General features: G+C 38.9%; 1 protein-coding gene across 7 annotated transcripts in view; it reads right to left on the bottom strand.

The window, feature by feature from the left end:
- Positions 1-9,196: 9,196 nt before the first annotated feature.
- BNC2 (basonuclin zinc finger protein 2) overlaps positions 9,197-17,673 on the bottom strand; it is a 391,851-nt gene continuing 383,374 nt past the window's right edge. For all 7 annotated transcript variants that reach the window (XM_084629725.1, XM_084629724.1, XM_084629728.1 and 4 more), the window contains one exon: positions 9,197-9,999. In XM_084629725.1, the coding sequence (XP_084485851.1) occupies positions 9,339-9,999 (661 nt within the window). In that variant the 3' untranslated portion in view covers positions 9,197-9,338. The remainder of the gene's footprint in view (positions 10,000-17,673) is intronic.

Raw genomic sequence — 17,673 nt, forward strand, 5'->3', positions numbered from 1 at the left:
ATTTATAGACAGCCATGTCAGATAAACATATAATACTAGGACATTTCATTCACATAATCACTTTACAAATTGTAAACGTTCATATGGGTAGAACACACAAACCCAAAGGGAGCGATATCAGGTGGCTGTGTTATTTTTTGTGGGGGAAGGTGAAGTGTTTGGGGAAAGGAGAAAATGTGGGGTTTGGATAACTGTACAGAGACATATTAAAAAACCCCTCCTAATTAAACAATGGTCAAAAAATAAACCAACCAACCAACCAACCTTAATTTATACATTTCAAGTCGACCTATTTACCCAGTACATTGTCTGGGAGACTAAGAGGAATGCCTCTAGAGTCACAAGTCACACAACTACTGTACCGTTTCACAGCTGGGACAGGAAGGACGCATTCTCTTCTACCAATGTAAAAGTGGTCAGGGTAAAGGGAGACAGGCACCTAATAAAACAATTTAGGGCTATGACTAGAGATTGCATAACTTTCAGCTTTACCCTCTTCCATCCATTCACCCAGACAGACACACACAACACACAATCACCAGTGCCACTGTTTCCCTAGAGTCACCTTTCACAGTCTTTTGCATTCCATAACAGACATGGACAGATTCTGATTAACTATTGATGAGTTTGCCATCCTAACCATGCATTATCATCTGATCATTCTCAACCTTCTGTTTGACAATGGACGCCTTATAAAATCTTTATGCGTCACTTAGCTAGTGTTTCTCTCTGCTCAAGAGGTATATTTACAATGGATGCCCTTCTTCATTTTCACAAAATACTTTGTTTTCCAAAGATCTGAAATAGGAAGATCAACTGAAAAAAACGTGCTAGTAAACACATTAGAAATACAGGGTATGCTCATTCAAGCTTCCTGTGTGATTTAGGGCTTGGGGGGAAACATACAGGCAGATATGCCACATTCCATACAATTTGGGCCTTTTATAGCCTCAGTATAAGACTGTTCTAAAACTGTTAAGATATAGGTCTGTCAGTCACATTGGGGTCATGTATGCACTATCATACACGAAAAAGCTCCCTGAACCCAAAATGTTTCTCTGATCAGAAAGTGCTCAGTTTCCACAAATAGCATTCAACAGTGCTACCAAAAGAAGGGATCCACTCTAGCCTGAACTGGTCATTACGCATTTGCTTATTTGATTTGGGCTAAATTCTGCCTCCTTTTACATGCAGTGTAACCCCAGGGTGGGATTGATGTGTGGGCACAATTTGGACTCAACCTTTGATTTAGGAAATGAATAGCCCAGTCCCCTCTTGCTCACACCCCTTCAGAAAATGCCTGTTAATGTGTCCCTTGTTAAAATTTCTGATGGACTTGGAAAGAGGGGGAAGGAAAAGATCAATGACCTTATGTCTGATCATTAAAAGGCCTTAGCATATTTATAGTGAGGGACATTGCCTCTACTGCAATCAGAACCAAACTGCAATATAGAACTGACGAGTATTTTAACATCAAGGACCTGCAAACTGAAGCTGCTTCCAATTAGTCATCACCTCGCTGCAACGCTAAAACCATACAATAGCCAAATGATATATAAATATACACTGATAAAGCTCAAAATAGTGTTAAAATTGACCACTCCATGATTTGTTTGAATCCAACCTTCAGTTTGTAGGTATTGCACTGGCCTTTCATGAACTCCTGTACCATTGAAAATTACAGTGATCACTGCCCCTAGAAACCTTGGTCATAAGTGCTACAGGAAAGTATGGCTTAACATTTCTTAATATATATTCTAATTACACTACAAGAAAATTATGTTTCAATTATTCCTCCAGCATCTTGAGCTTTCACATGGTGTTCAAGCAAACTCTAGTTTTGATAAAAAAACATAAGCAGAGCTAAAGGAAGGAGAGCAGTCTTGGACAATGTATTTGTCTAGTTTCCAAGAATGTTTGCTTCCTCAACTTAGAATTCTAAGTTTAAAAAAAATATATGGTAGAGCTTTCTGAATTATTTTCTCCCACTAGCTTTCTTTCCTGATTACCTCACTGGAGAAGTTGAATCTATAGTTTTGTCAATGCCTTTTTTAATTAAAAAAAAAATTGGGGCAAATTTCTCCTCGTATCAGATAGCAGTGCCTGTCTCTCTGTCATGGAGATCCCCACTGACCTCAACATGAGATGTGCATATTGGGGCAGAATGGTTGATTGGAACGGGCACTCCCTGTATGGATCTGAGAGAATTTTGCCCTAATAAATTTTGCCACAGAATGAGCTAATCCAGAAAAATAGCATGCATCCAATTTACCATCTAACTTAAACAGTGAGACCTGCAGCAAGCCTATGTGCCTATTTCTAACAGGCACATCGTGGTTTGATGATGATGATACGAAGCAATTAGTTTCTACATAAGCAGACAAAAGTGGCATCACAGACAGCATTTCTCAGCTGACCTTTTGTTAAGAAGTCATCTTGTTACTGTCTGCCTGATAGCTGGATAGAGCAGCCAGTGGCAGCCTTGGGCTTCCCAAAGACAAATCGAAGAACTCCAGATGGGACCTCCTTTCCTCTCACTGCAGATTTGTGCCTGTGTGTGTGAGAGAGCGAGCGCGTGCATGTCAGGGAACTCAGAGGGAAAGCCTAGTTCTTGTACTCAGTTTCCCCTTCACAAGGGATAAACAGGCAATTACACATCCTTTTATATTTGATGGCCAAGTGCTGAACTTGAAAGCACACTATTAGTTTGTGTCCCTTCAGGGCCAGCACAATAAGTAGCCAGGAGAGCTGGGGCCGAGGAAGAGAGGGTGTTGTCTGCTGTTAGTGTGACAGTCTTGTCAGCAGCATTCACATTACTGGAAGGTAATAAAGTGACAAGTAAGTTATTAGAAAGATATGAGGTGAAATTGAACTGAAGCTTCTTGCTGCTCAGCTCAGTTTTTTCCCTGTTTTGTAATGGGCCACTATTTGTTACAAACTAGGCCTTGTCTTGAGATATTATATAAAAAAAAGTATTTATTATTTTCAGTAAAGGTCACATGAATTTACAACACCACACTTTAGAGGAGAGAAATGGAAAAATAGTTTTATGACAACTACAGTATGTTGCTGTTTAAAAAAATACAGTGGCATCATAATGAACAATAATGCTGACAAGTCAGTGGACTTGCCAAAAATGCATCTGTTTTTTATTTATTTTTTTTAACTCCTTGGCAGCCAAGGAATTTTTTCTCCCTAGTGCTAATGCCAAACATCATAGTATTTAGTGTTGGGAAATTTTTGACCAGTGGCTTGACCAAAAGGACAAAGGTGTGTTTTTTTTTTTTTGTACTGTTACTAGTAATGATGGTAGGACCAGAAACAAGCTATAATGAGGATAATGATGCAAAGACTTAGGAAAATAATAATTAATAATGATACTGATGCATAGGAGTCACTGTATCATTCTGTCACATTTATAGGGTGTGATAATGCTGGATGCCGAGAGAGAAGCCATGGGGCTGGAGCAGACATGTACTATGCTGACACATGGGTGAAGGGTTCAGGCCACCATATGATGTAGCTCTGTGTGGAAATAAAAAAAAAAATTGGGCATAGAAAAAAGTTCCTTTCATATTCATTGGGCGGGGAGAGGCTCATCATGGGCTGACAGGGGATAAGCTGATCCTTATCTAGCAAAGTAGCTCTAAAGTCACTGTTTTGTTGTGTTACTATAGCAGCAAAGTGGTGACACAAGAAAAACAAAAAAAGCAAAAAGACAAGGAGTACTTGTGGCACCTTAGAGACTAACCAATTTATTTGAGCATAAGCTTTCGTGAGCTACAGCTCACTTCATCGGATGCATACTGTGGAAACTGCAGAAGACATTAATTAATTTTCCGCAGTTTCCACAGTATGCATCCGATAAAGTGAGCTGTAGCTCACGAAAGCTCATGCTCAAATAAATTGGTTAGTCTCTAAGGTGCCACAAGTACTCCTTTTCTTTTTGCAAATACAGACTAACACGGCTGTTACTCTGAAAAAAAACAAAAAAACCCGACACACACCAGCTGCCATCATGCATCTGCCACTCACCTTCTCCCCAAAGAGAACTCCAGCTGCTTTCTTGCACCTACTTCAGAGAACTTTTCACCTTTTCTTCAAATAAAAAAAACATTCTGTTAATATACCTAAACAAAGAGAAGTAAAGAAAACAGTCTTTGGGGGTCAGAGGAAAGAATACTTCTATTTTTTATTTCAACAAATAGTTGGCATTTAAAATTTAAAGGAGCATGTGTACATTTCTTGAACAAACGTTTTCCTTTCCAAAAACAGTGAAAAATCTTTGGGAATTTGTTGAGTGGAAGCAAATGTATTTCTCAAAAGACGTCCTGTAAGTTTAAGATAGCTGATGTGCCATATACTACTGCTAAAAAGGGTCCAACCCAAGTCCTTAGATTTTAAAACCATCAGACTTACTGAAGGAAAGTGTGCTTTGGAATTCAAATCGTGATCGCTCATTTTGTGGATGGTCCTTATCTTTGGAATGGCTCAAACAAAATGTTGATCACTATACAAACTGTGCTGGATACTTAATTGTATTTAATAAGTTAGATAGATAAAACCCAGACAGACAGGGTAAACCCAGACAGATAGGGGTCATGCAGTCCCCCTTCCAGCATTAAATATGTCGGGCCTGATCCTGAGCTGAGCTCTTGCGATGCCCAGGCACACACTTTGCATGTTGGGGCATGACCTGACTTATTTCCCCGATCAGTTCCTTGTTTGGCAATGTGGGAGGGGGAGAATGGGAGAAGGGACATTTACATTCTTCTGGAATGAGTGGAGGAGATGGAGTTTTACTTCCACAAGAGAAAGAAAGAAAAGATGTGAATTTTATACAGAACAAATGCTGTCCACAATTTCCAATTGGAAAGTGTCTAAATTTCCCTGGGAAATAGTCAATTTTTATGAGCAGGGTTCCTGAAAAACATTTTACAGGGTTTTTTTTAGAGCAATGTGTAAGTGCTAAATAGGCATGTTAGCCTAAACCTTCCACAACTGATCACATTCAGTTGGGACCAAGTGCTTGCAGTACATGTTCATTATTACAAGGTAACCAGGCTGCCTGCTGTACTTTAAGTGTTGGGTGGGTTTTGCATTATCAACCTCTTTTTCATGGGCCTGGAGGGAGAGTTCCAAGCTCACCCATTTCAACATCTATCAGGCTGAAACCTAGTTCACAGACATGATCTAAATATGGTAATCTGTATAATACTACTTCATACTTATGTTCACTCTTTACAAACAACTAATTAATCCTCACAACACCCCTGCGAGGTACGTATTATTATTTATTATCACCATATTCACAGACGAGTAAAGTGAATTACCCAAGACCAAAGCAGACAGACAGTGCCAAAACTCAGGAGTTCCTGGCTCCTGCTTTTCAACCACACTGCCTCTCTCTCGAAAATGGTTTAATACCAGGGATTCAAAAGGAACATAGTATTTATCTGGTATCAGATGCTTTCTTTAAAAAAAAAAAAAAAAAAGCAGCAGCAAAAGCACACAAGCTCCAGACAAGAAGTGGCTCTCTTTAAAGAAGGAGATTTAGTATGCAGTGAGTCCTCACAGTGGAATAAGCCCCTTTGATATTTACAAAAAATACATCTATTTTGAAATGAACAAAATATTAAAGTAACTTAGCACACGTGCTCACTAACTACCAGAACATAACTTTTTCAGATATAGCAACTTCTCCTTGAAATGAGTAAACTGAAGTGTTTCCTTTCCCTCCTCCCCCACCATGCCAATTTAGGCTCGTGTGAAAGGTGCTGGATTGACAGCTCTGGAAACTGAAGAGCCAGTCACAGAACAACTACAGCATGGGCAGGAGTGCAAGCTTCCCCACATCAATGCATCTCAGTCCTGACCTGGAGAGACAGTACCTTCAGTCTCTATACTCATTCCATCCATGGTCTCTGCTGAGAATGCCCGCTAATGCCAGCTACGGTGGGCTTTTTCCCATGATGTCCACTAGAAACTGGATTAAGACCAAACTCATTTTACACAAGCCACTGATACGCCTTGGGATTTGGGATTTTTACAAAATTTCAAACAATGCAAGTTTTATCACAGGAATATTGCTGATGACTTTGGACTCTTAGTGAGCGGCATGGGGGGGAAAAAGCTTTCATTCAGTTCAATGGGAGTTTAAGTGTCCTCACAAAACCAACCACTGTCATAAGCCATCACAAGTGTTGGGGGAATACATTAATTACGTCTAGATATGGCAGCATGTAAGATCCTCTCCAAGGAGTGGGAGGGTGATACTGAAGAATGCTGAGCTTTTCTATAAACAGTCATCTTCTCCTACAATGCTTAAGCACAATAGGGGATTAGTTTAGGATGTCGTGACAACAGGACTGCAAGGCTTATAAAAACTTGCAGAGGTTTGTCTCTGATCCGTTATACTCTTCTAACATCCTGTTTCATTTTGTGTATAAACAGACATTTTCTGTGTAATTCATTTGCTGAATTGATCTGCTGATGATGTTTAAGTTTCCAAACTAGTTTACCAAAACCATTTGACCTTTAGCAGAAACAGAGTAAAATGAGAATGCAGAACTGTGATTCATCCAGTAAAGAATTATTTATATACCTCAAATGTGTTTTTCATTAAAAAAAGATATTTATTTATACCATACATACTTCAAAAACAGTGTTTTTCTGTAGATATTCAGTTATTTTTGTTTTGTCTTTCAAACTTTCCATCTTGCTTGGTTCCTAATAGTTTAGGATTGTGACAGGAGTGCAGTACAGATAACACTACAAAGGTTCATATGTTGAGAAGAATTCACCTTTACTGTTCTAACTTCCCTCTTTCAAAAATATACTGGACATGTACAAACATAAAACCTCTTCACTTAATTTGACGAGGAAAATATTTAAGAATTTGGGGAAAAGTGAAAAAATGTAAAATAATAAGTCAGCAAAAACTGCTTAGGGTTTCTTGTCTGACACATATTTCTTGTCTGACACACTGGACTTTTCATATAGTTTCTATGGAATCCACAGATGTTTTCAGTCTTTTCTCACTGTACATTACTAAAGAGTGACCAGAAGCTCGCCTTAAATAACACATCCCATAGAAGCATGTTTTCAGTCTCTTTAGAAGTATTTTTTAAATTTTATTTTCTACAAATGGAAACACTGCATTATCTGTTGAGTCTTACTTTTGGAATACTGAAATGTACAATAAATCCTAAAGGGAAAGGATCCATATTAACAGTTTCCTCTGGCAAATTTAACAGGAGTGAATGCTCACGTGGACAAAATGATCAAAATACACAACAAATCAAAACAACCTGAAGCTGAAACAAAGGAGCATTTCTGACTCTCAGCATAACAAGAGAAATGTTCTAGGCCATTAAATACAGAAAAGGAATACATTGTCTTTAAGTGAGCATTGTATGCTGAAATATTTCTTGGCTTAAAAAAAAAGTCTATAACACACACCCTAATGGTTTTGGCTGTAGGCTGAACTTAAGTAAATATCATCATTCAGTCAGTATGTTGTGGTAGCTTAGGCTGCCAGTGCGGTTTACCAGCTCAAGCACCATGTGTAAACACCGGAAACAAAAAAAGATTCGGAGGGCAGCCTTTCCCTCTGTCTCTCTCAACTGCTTCTTCCCTCTCTCTCTCTCCTGGACTTACTTTCATTCTTCTCTGATGAACCATATGCGTAAAACACAAAACATTAACACAACTATAGCTTTGGTTTTGCCTCTAATTTATCCAAAGGGAAGGTAACCAATAAAAAGTCCAGCATGTGTTTTCAGTGCTTCTAAGTGCTTCTGCCATTAATGTCTTTTGTTTGCTTTTATAAAACATGCCTTAATCATACTACAGCACTTTCCAATGCAAATCAGACAACTTTACAGAACAACAGAGTTAAGACTTTCTTTCTTTTTCTTTCTTTTTTTTTTTTTTAAAGAACACAAAAGCCCGGGACTAAGGAGCACCAGAATGGATTCACTGTATCTAGCTTTGTTCGGCAGTAAGTAATTTCGGCATCTATATCCTGCAATATTATCCTTGCTCAACAGAGGAAATGCCTCCACTGATTCACACCACATAATTCTGTTTTCCTTTTATGTAATGTAACATATAAGAAATAAAGATGCACTGTTGATTCTAATAATATTTGACATTTGAAAAAAGCACCAAGTGTTCTTTATGTTTTTCTTCCCCTAGCATTTTTCTATTAGCCAAAAACTCAGCCTCTGGTTTATAGTGAGTAACTAGTTATATTTTCTTTTCTGAAAACTTGTGCAAAGTTGGCACTTTTGTATTAACACTAAATACTAATACTTTTTGTTTGGCATTCATGCCCCATACTGACCAGACCACTTTTATCTAAGTGTGTTTTTTTTAAAGACACTTACTGAAAATATGGCAATAGTTTAAGGGAAAAAAAAGCATGGATATTATTACACATCCCCTTGTAGTGTATGAAAAAAGTGCATGACTGGATTTATGTAATAGTACAAGACAAAAAAGCTGTATCAGATCAGGTACTGTAAAGCATGCCAGCCCCTCTGTATTACTTATATATAGCAGGTAGTTAAAACAAGACCGTGTTTCTTTTAAAAATGTGCATTAAAGCTAACATAAATTGAATAGAGCTAGCCAGTAAACTATTTTTTTTCTGCATATCTAACAGCTGGATGTAACTGTAAAAATTAAAAAAGAGAGAGAGTTAAACCACCATCAATACAATTGTTTTACATCATAGGCCTCTCAAGGCTCAATATATATACAAGTGTAACAGCCATGCTTAGTAGAAGTTTCTCCCAACGGCTTAAAGTACACAATGATAACCAAGAAATTCTTCCCCCCACCCTCTTTTTGCTTCTTTGTTTTTTGTTTTTTTGCAGACAATAATCATGGGTAGAACAATTTGTCTCTTTGGAGATGACCAAGAATATCCTAACAAAACTGGGGCTAATTGCAAGTTTCTGTGGTTTTTATTGAGGGTATTTCACCCCCAGTTAAAGATTCCATCCCTTCTTAACCTTCCCCTGCCCCCACCCCCACCCCACCCCCACCCCAAACCCAACGAAGGAAAATGAAAACAAACAAACAAAAGCACCTGGTGTTTTCCTTTTGTTAAAAAAGAAAAAGATTACATATATATATGTATATATATATATATATATATATATATATGTGTGTGTGTGTGTGTGTGTGTATATATACACATACATATATATACATACACACATATATATACACATACATATATATACATACACACATATATATACTGTATATGGCAGTTCAAACATGGTAGGCCCTCCGTGAGAGCTGGCATTTGCGTGTCCATCCTTAAACTAATCTACTGAAGTGAAGGGAATGTTTTTATGCAGGTTAGGGTTCTGACTGTGCCGATTTCGGCTGCGGACAGAGGAAAACATCATGTTGCACCCAGGGACTTTGCACTTGTGCATTTCTCGCAAGTGCACCGTTTTATAGTGCACCCTGAGGGTCCCCTTGTTGCTGTACATTTTGTGGCAAATGTTACACATTATCCCACCGTTGCTCATTGAAACATTGTTGAACATGAGGGATCCTGGAAGGTCGGAACCCATACCTACACCTATGGCAGGGGTGTCCATTTTGTGTGCAGATTCCCCACTGTCACTTGCCCCATCAACGTCATCCAGGAGAATCCCCTCATCACTGCCTGCATCAGATTCTCTTGAGGAATGGATACTGCTGCTGGACTGGATGCTGGAGGTGGTGCTCAGGTCTAGGACCATGTAGTCTTCAGACATGCCCCTTCCATACCCATTCATGTGGGAATCCTCAGTACCAGCTGGTGAGGAGGTGTCTTCCCTTATGTCAAGCCCCATTTGATGCTGGGTGCCATAGATCTTCACCAAAAATTCATCACGGAGGTCCTTACTAAGAGAAGGTTGAGAGGTGTCCAGTCCCATGTCATCCAGTTCTTTGGTCAACAGTTTACGGTGCAGGTTTATGTTAGCACTGTGCCTGCAAAAAGAAGAAGGAAGGGAACAAAGAGAAAAAAATGTACAGTATTTTTCATTAAATGTATAGTTGCCAAGCATGAAACATACATTTCTGATTTATCAATAACTTATAATGGAAAGCTACTGCTGCCCCTGGTTTCTTGAAAATCCACTCATTCATATAATGGAGAAGAGAAATTTGTAACAAAATGAAAAATACAGAACAAAGTAAACAAAAACCCCTTCCAACAAAAACAAAAACACAACCCACCCTACTTTATTTTCCCGCTACCACCCATCATCATTAGCCTCAGCAGTGGCTGCAGCCTTTATGTTTCCGGTTGAAAGCATACTTCAGCCTAATAAACAACGTGACATACGGTTTTTGATTCTTGAAATGGGGTTTTCAGAAACAGTAATTCAAGGAAGAAAAAAACCCATAAACCCTGAAAAACCAAAACCCACAGTACAGGAGAAGCACAAGAGTAAGACAATTGGGTAGTATGTAGTCCCAGGTCCTGATTGTGATCTCACTAAAACTGGTGAAAATCACAAATCAAAGGAGTATAAGGGTGATCAGAATCAGACCCAGACGAGATGGAAAACACTTATGGGGATTAGGAGCAGAAGTCCCAGTGAAAGTCAATTTGGGCTTGTCTACACAGTGTGGCAATGTGCATCAGAGGGATGTAAATTTAAGAGCTCTCTAAAGTGTTGTGCTCTAAGTACCCTGTGTAGACCCCGCTGACAAACAAACAGGTTCCTAGTGTACATTTATGTAGTACTGTTTCAAACAGGTCTATATAATGCGCACTAGGTACCTTTTAGAGTGCCTCAGCAGGGTCTACATGTAGGGAAGTTAGAACACACATTTTAGAGCCTCTAAAATTTACAGCCCTCTAGTGTGCACTGCTGCACTGTCAAGAAAAGCCACTAGATGTTCTTAAAAATCTCACCCAAAGTCATCTGGTCCATCCTCCTGTCAAAGCAGCGTTATTGTCCTCCAAAATATATTTCCTAGTGCTTGGTCCAGTGTAATTTGAAATGACTCAAGCAATAGAATTTTCAGTAAAAATTATGGCTGAATGCACAGGACTTTGGCCTCAATCCATTAAAACACTTAAGCACATGCTTAGCTTTAAGCATGATGTCAGTGGGACTATTCAAGAGTCTCTGGGAAAGCTCCCACTCACTTCAGTGGGCTTTCGATCAGGCCCCAAGAGCGTAAAGTTAAGCATGTTCTCAAGTGCTTTGCTGGATTGGGGTCTTATCTTCAAGAATTAAGGATCTTTATATGCAATGAAACATAAGGTTTCATCTCAGTAATTGTGAAATATAGTCTCCTATTTTAAACACTGAATTTTACTCTCCATTTTTGATATAAGCCTTTTAGATATTCTATAGATTTTAAGCACAGTAGAACTTCACTGATTTGCACTAATGACTGGAAAATTTTTAAAATTAGTGAGTAAACCAACAAACATGATAAAAATATCAAAACACTTCATCACAGAAAGTATGTCTGGTAAATATTTCACTTTAATTACGATAATACAAAATAAAGTTTTAGTAATTATAAGACCTCACATTAGATTACTCTGATTTTGAACCATTGCTGAGAAGTAGGATGAGACCGATATTTTGAGGGGAGAATGATTGGAATTTCAAATGTGTGACATAAGAATTAGTGAAATTCCACTGCTTAACATTTTCAGTTTGCAAACTAAGGACACGAACCTACAATTTACAACATGCGGGCTCACCAGGTCTGCCTGCGCATTGTAAATTGAAGATCAGAGTCTGTATGTGGGGAGAGAGGATTTATCAATGGAATAGCATAACAAACAAAAAGATAAAAAGTACTGGATACAAAATTGGACAAGAGGGTACATAATGACCCAATGTTCTCTGTACTTTCGGGTCCTAGAATAACATCAAAAGAAAAAATTAAAAGTGAGATATGGGCAGTATTTCCTAACTGGAAACTTCATTTTTAGAAATCCCACAAGAGCATATCTCTCAATAAGCTGAAGTCCCAAATATGATACAGTGACTCAGTATGGGTCATAAGACAAATACTAATGCAGAAACATTAAAATGATGTGGGGTTAATTTATTTAACTTTCTATCAACTGTTTCTTGATTCATCATGTCTGTTGTACATAATTTACAGTAATAAATGTGAACAGTTAGAGATAGAAATGGTCAACCGCATTTTCCTGCAAGTGCAGGTTACTGTTCTCCGACTGAGGATGGATCGGATGTCAAACTGATACTGCACTTCATTTTATTCCAACCAGATCTGCACAGGATGTAGGTAAATTTGGGTCCAAAATGGAGCTCTCATAATGAGAGAGGATTGAGAGGTATGTTCAAGGGTAAAGAAAAGTGGAAAGCATTTATTGTTCTATTCCCACGTGGGAAACACACTTTTCACACAAGCAAATATAGTACGGTTGCTTTTCGTAGGCACAGAAGTGTATTATATACATCCCCACACTGCACTTATGAAGGCTGAGCTTACCTTGTGATAAGATCAGCTTTCTAATCTTTTGCTAAATCGAGATCACAAAAGAGAAAGAGAGAGAGAAAAAGAGAGAGAGAAAGAGAGAGAGAACAAATTCACATTCCAATCTAGACATATCTGGTTTAAAAAATAAACAAAATCTTAAAACGATAAAATACAGGTTAAAAAATGTCTTGACTGTGAGATCATTTTCTGTCAGCCATCATCTCACTTACACTGCTGTCTTGGTGGATATTGGATCAGCCACACAATCCAAATTCATAAATCAAATTGGACAAAGCAAATTCACATCATCATCCACAAATGAGCTCTAAACAGATGCAAGCAGTGTACACATACATAAATGATAAACAAAAGTTGTCCCTATAGTTCCTGCTTCAACGCAGTTGTTCCTTGCCTTTCCAGTGTCAGATGGCAGATGACTCCAAGTGGAAGTTGCTAAGCATGGCATAGGAAATGCTTAGTGTGAAAGCCTATATAAGCTGACAAGCAGCTAGGGTATCACCAGAGTTATTGCATGAGTGTAAAAGCACAGTTGTCCTTATCAAAACAACAGCTAACTGCAAACTCCTGAAATGCTCTTCTGGATTTATTTCTTACCATTTCTCCTACTTCTTTCCCCAACCCTTGATTTCACACTAAAAAGAATATGGGAATTTGCTGCCATGTAAAACTGGCTGGGTTAACTGTAGCTGTCTGTTGTTTCTCACACATCTGCACTTACTGTTTCCTTGATTCGCTGCTGGGAAAACAGCAGCCAGATGTGTAGTGAAAATAACGTCAAAATTCATTGAATGAAGAGATAACAATAAATTAACATGGTTAAAAAGGATGCTCTGAGACCCCAAATGGACATATGCTTTCCTGAGGATGATCTGTGAAAAGACACAATCCCACTGATGCTATGATAGGGCAGGATGCCTCCCTGATTCAATTCTCACTTATAGCAGTGGCAATCAGTAATCTAATTAATCTATGTACCAGCCTTTAATATCTGTCAGCTAAACGATGTGCAGAAATGTGTGGACATGTTCTGGCACTCTGTTCAGCAGTGTCCCTTTTCCGCTGTCAGCAGTACTGTTGGCTTTTCCTAATATAATTACATTGACTTTTATTCAATTAAGTGCCATCCCTAGCTTAAAAAAAAAAAACTACTTTATCAATAGATTCAGGTGTAATGCAATAATAAAGATGAACTCATGGCAGTGCATTAGCTCTGCTGTTCATAACTTCGGAACATAAGTTCATTCATAGCAGTCGATTTCCATTATGCAACCACAGTTCAAAAGAATTGATTATTTTACATTAATTTCTTAATCTATTTCATTTGTGTTTAATAATGCTCCTAAATATCATATGCAAAAACATTCCACTAGGGATCAGAGGAGCACAATGAGGGGAAAACATGCATTCATTTGGACATTGTGGGTTTGAAATTTTGTGCTGAAACCAAAGCCATAGAGGTTAAAGCTCCTAGAATTTGGAATATTCTGTGTTGAAGTTGCCAGCCACTCAGATTGTCAGGGGTGAATGATTGGTGGCATAGGAAAGGGGATAAAATGAGTTCACATTACACTGGAGAATGCTTCTACATTCCTTTCTTTTCCTGTCCAGTGCATTAAGAACATGGCAGCGTGCTGCAAGATCCCAACTCAGGACAGAACTTAAGAAGGTGTTTGAGTAGCGTCCTGAATAGAGATGCTTTCCTGAACGAATGCCTTAGTGTTTCCAGAGCTTCAATGGCAAAGAAAGTCTGGTGACCCAGATGTCTGTGTGTGTGTTCCAGCATGCATGTATGGGTGAGGATGGCTGAGGATACAGGACCTGAGACAGAAGGAAGATATGAAAGCAGAGAGGAGAGCCTATGGGAAAAGAGGCCTGGAAGAAACTAGCAGCATAAAAAGGGAGAAGGCCCCGAAGCAGGAAGGCACTAGTATTAATAGGTAAAAGAGAGTGGGGCTTGGAAGCAAAACTGATTGTGTTGAAAGCCATGGTGAAAGGCATTTTACAAATTCAGAATGGAGTGTATGAGCAAAGGCAGTGTTCCAAAAGCACAGAGCATAAACAGAAAGAGAGAGGAAGGAATAAGCAGAGTCCTAAAATTGTTGTCATCATCACCTCCGGTCTTCCATAGTGCAACTTCTTCCTCTTTGGACTCCCCGTCACCCGTGTCACCCCTCACAAAGAAGCTGCTGCTATTTTTATCTTCCTTACCTGCAACTCGAATCACATCACTACCCCTGCTAGATCTCTCCAGTGGGTCCACCCTTTGCACCACATCAAGTTCAGGCTTCTTATCCTGACCTTCAAGATCCTTCACAACTCTGCCCCCTCTGCTTATCTATGCTCGACTCTTAACATGTTATCCTCTGCTTCTGCAACATGCAAGCCTTTGAGTGCCACCTGTTTGACTGATCCTCCCTGAATACCTGTGCTTTCTTCCACATCATCCTTTAAGCATGAAATGCTTTCCGTGAACTGATCGGTATGGTTACTACCCACTCCTCCTTCATATAACTTCTCATGACACAATGTCTGCAAGAAAGTAAACCATGTCCACTGGCTAGGCTGCAAGGCAGTTTGGAATAGTTAGTATTTATTTATGAAATTACATAACTAAAATAAATACAAATGGCAAGTGTGTGTGTGTGTATGTGTGTAGAAAAATCATAGCAAATTTGTCTCTCTCTCCTTTCATCATTTGTCTGCTCCTTGACTTCTTAGTTATCTTTTCAGGGCAGGGACAATGTTTTCCCCTACATTTGCACATCACCTACCAAAACGGGGCCCTGATCCTGATCAGGACCTTTGGGTGTTGCTATAACATAAATATTAAATAAAAGGAATTAGAAAGCTAAAGACCCAAAGAGAGAAATACAAGGTCAAAGAGCATCACCAAAGGACAGATACCAACCAATCACAGAAACTAGGTCTACCCAATCTCAGGCAAGGAGGAAGAATGAGGGGTTGTGGACCTGAGATTTTAAAAAACAGTCCTATACTAAAAAGTGTACATGTATCTGCTTAGCTAATAGACATTTCCGTTTTGAATAATTTTCCTTGTAAAAACGGATTGCCCCCCCCATGTTGTACAATGCTATTTACAATAGCAAAAGTGTTTTACCAAAGTTCTAATCGTTTTATGAAGCCCATAATGGCTCTAGTTTTTTTGGGTAATTAATATTCTTCTTCCATATAGCTATTCATGAATTAGTCATATGGTGGACAGAAGAGTGTGGACAAATTCTCACCAGAGGGAAATTCTGCAGTCTAAACTCAACAATCTTAAGAATGAATCAGTACTGCTAAAAAGATGATGATGATGATAAAGATGAAATCTGTGGCTGCGGACATGCAGGGATGTTATCAAACTTCCCAAGTCACCTTTTCCCTGTCAGACTGGAAGTTCTGTGAAACCCTCAGCTGTATTGACTATGGACAGTTATCTTATATGACTGTGATGCCACTTGTGGTAATTTTTTCCTTTCATTCTGAAATTCAGTAAAATATTCTTCCATAAATAAAATTCACTGTAGTTCCACCCCACCTACTGGTTCACTTGCAAGAGATACACTATGCATCAACAAAAGAAAGGGGATTATAAGTCTAAGAAATATGGTCAATTAAATGCACATGCCATTTATACAGCTCATAAATCCAGTCTGGTACTCTTCAGCAGTTCCTTTCAACACTTGCCAATGAGTCTGATTCTGTCTACTATCTATTCGTTGGAAAGAAAAATGTAATGACTGCTTTATTTTAGTTTATTTTTATTTAGTATGAATGTTTTTTATGGTTTTTTTGAAGTGGAAGGGAATTAATAATACAGGGAGAAATTCACCTTTGTGTGGAGGCTTGATACAAAGCCTATATACCACTTAGGTCCAATCCAGGGCTGCCCGTCTACATGGGACGAAGTTCACCCTTCATGGACATTTGAATGTTGCGGAAATTGTATTGTGCAGATTGGAAAGTGAATGCTTCTTTTATCCAAAAACTAGGTATTGTGCAAAGCCACCACCTGACTTCTTCAATGGAAGCAGACGATGCTCAGTAGCTTGCAGCAGTGGGTCTTGACTCTTTGGACAGCTTTGCTTTAAATTACTGTAAGTGATCCCGACATTAAGTAACGTGATAAAAAAATATTTGTAGGGTTATTACATTAAAACACAACATAACAAAAATCCCTCTTGTTTCCAGGCAATAGTACTAATCAATCACTTATAACTAGAAAGCGGCTAATATTTTATTATGAAACCTGAAACCATACAACATTCAGCCAACATGGGGTTTCATTACACCATCAAAACTCAGCACAGATTTGTCAGAATGTTTGCTACGATTTGCAAACACTTCCTAGAAGCTAGAGATAATCTACCTGGTCATCAAGACCATTTTTTTTTTTTGCCAGTGCTATTCAATCCATCTCCCATGAGGACATGTTCCAGTGCCTTGTCAGCCAACCACTGAGATTTCCACTGTTCCTCTAGGGCAGAGGTTTTCAAACTATGGGGTGCACCCCCTTAGGAATATTTGGAGGGGTGAGAGGCGATGCCATGTGGCTTGGGCTTCAGACCCATGCAGTGGGGTTTGGGGAGGGAGCACCACGTTCACCCCTGACTAACCTCTTTTTGTCTGGGTTGGGCGGGGAAAGACAACCAAATTTTTAAACTCAAATGGGGCACTCAGCTCAAAAAGATTGAAAACCGCTGCTCTAGGGAAACTTTTTTCATAGAATATCAGGGTTGGAAGGGACCTCAGGAGGTCATTCTAGTCCAAACCCCTGCTCAAAGCAGGACCTATCCCCAATTTTTGGCCCAGATCCCTAAATAGCCCCCTCAAGGATTGAACTCACAACCCTGATAGCTGCCTACAGCTCATTAGAATTTTTTTTCTGTTATTCAGCTTAAATTTTACTTTTGTACCATCCCATTTGTCCTAGTTATAGCCCCTTAATCCACCATAAATAATTCCTCTCTCTCTTTGTTGGTGTGAACAAATAAGGCCAAGTTCCATATGGATCCTCTTTGCCCCAGAGGTTATAAATGAAGATTTATGGTTTTGTTTAAAAGTTGGCAATTTCACGTGATTTTGATCCCAAACAAGGCGACGACTTGTAGTTTTTTGCCTAAATTTCACTTTCAGTTTCCATGTTTATTTGAGCCTGAA

The sequence above is a fragment of the Lepidochelys olivacea genome (genome assembly GCF_965140295.1).
Source record: "Lepidochelys olivacea isolate rLepOli2 genome assembly, chromosome: 5".
Taxonomy (NCBI): Eukaryota; Metazoa; Chordata; order Testudines; family Cheloniidae; genus Lepidochelys; species Lepidochelys olivacea.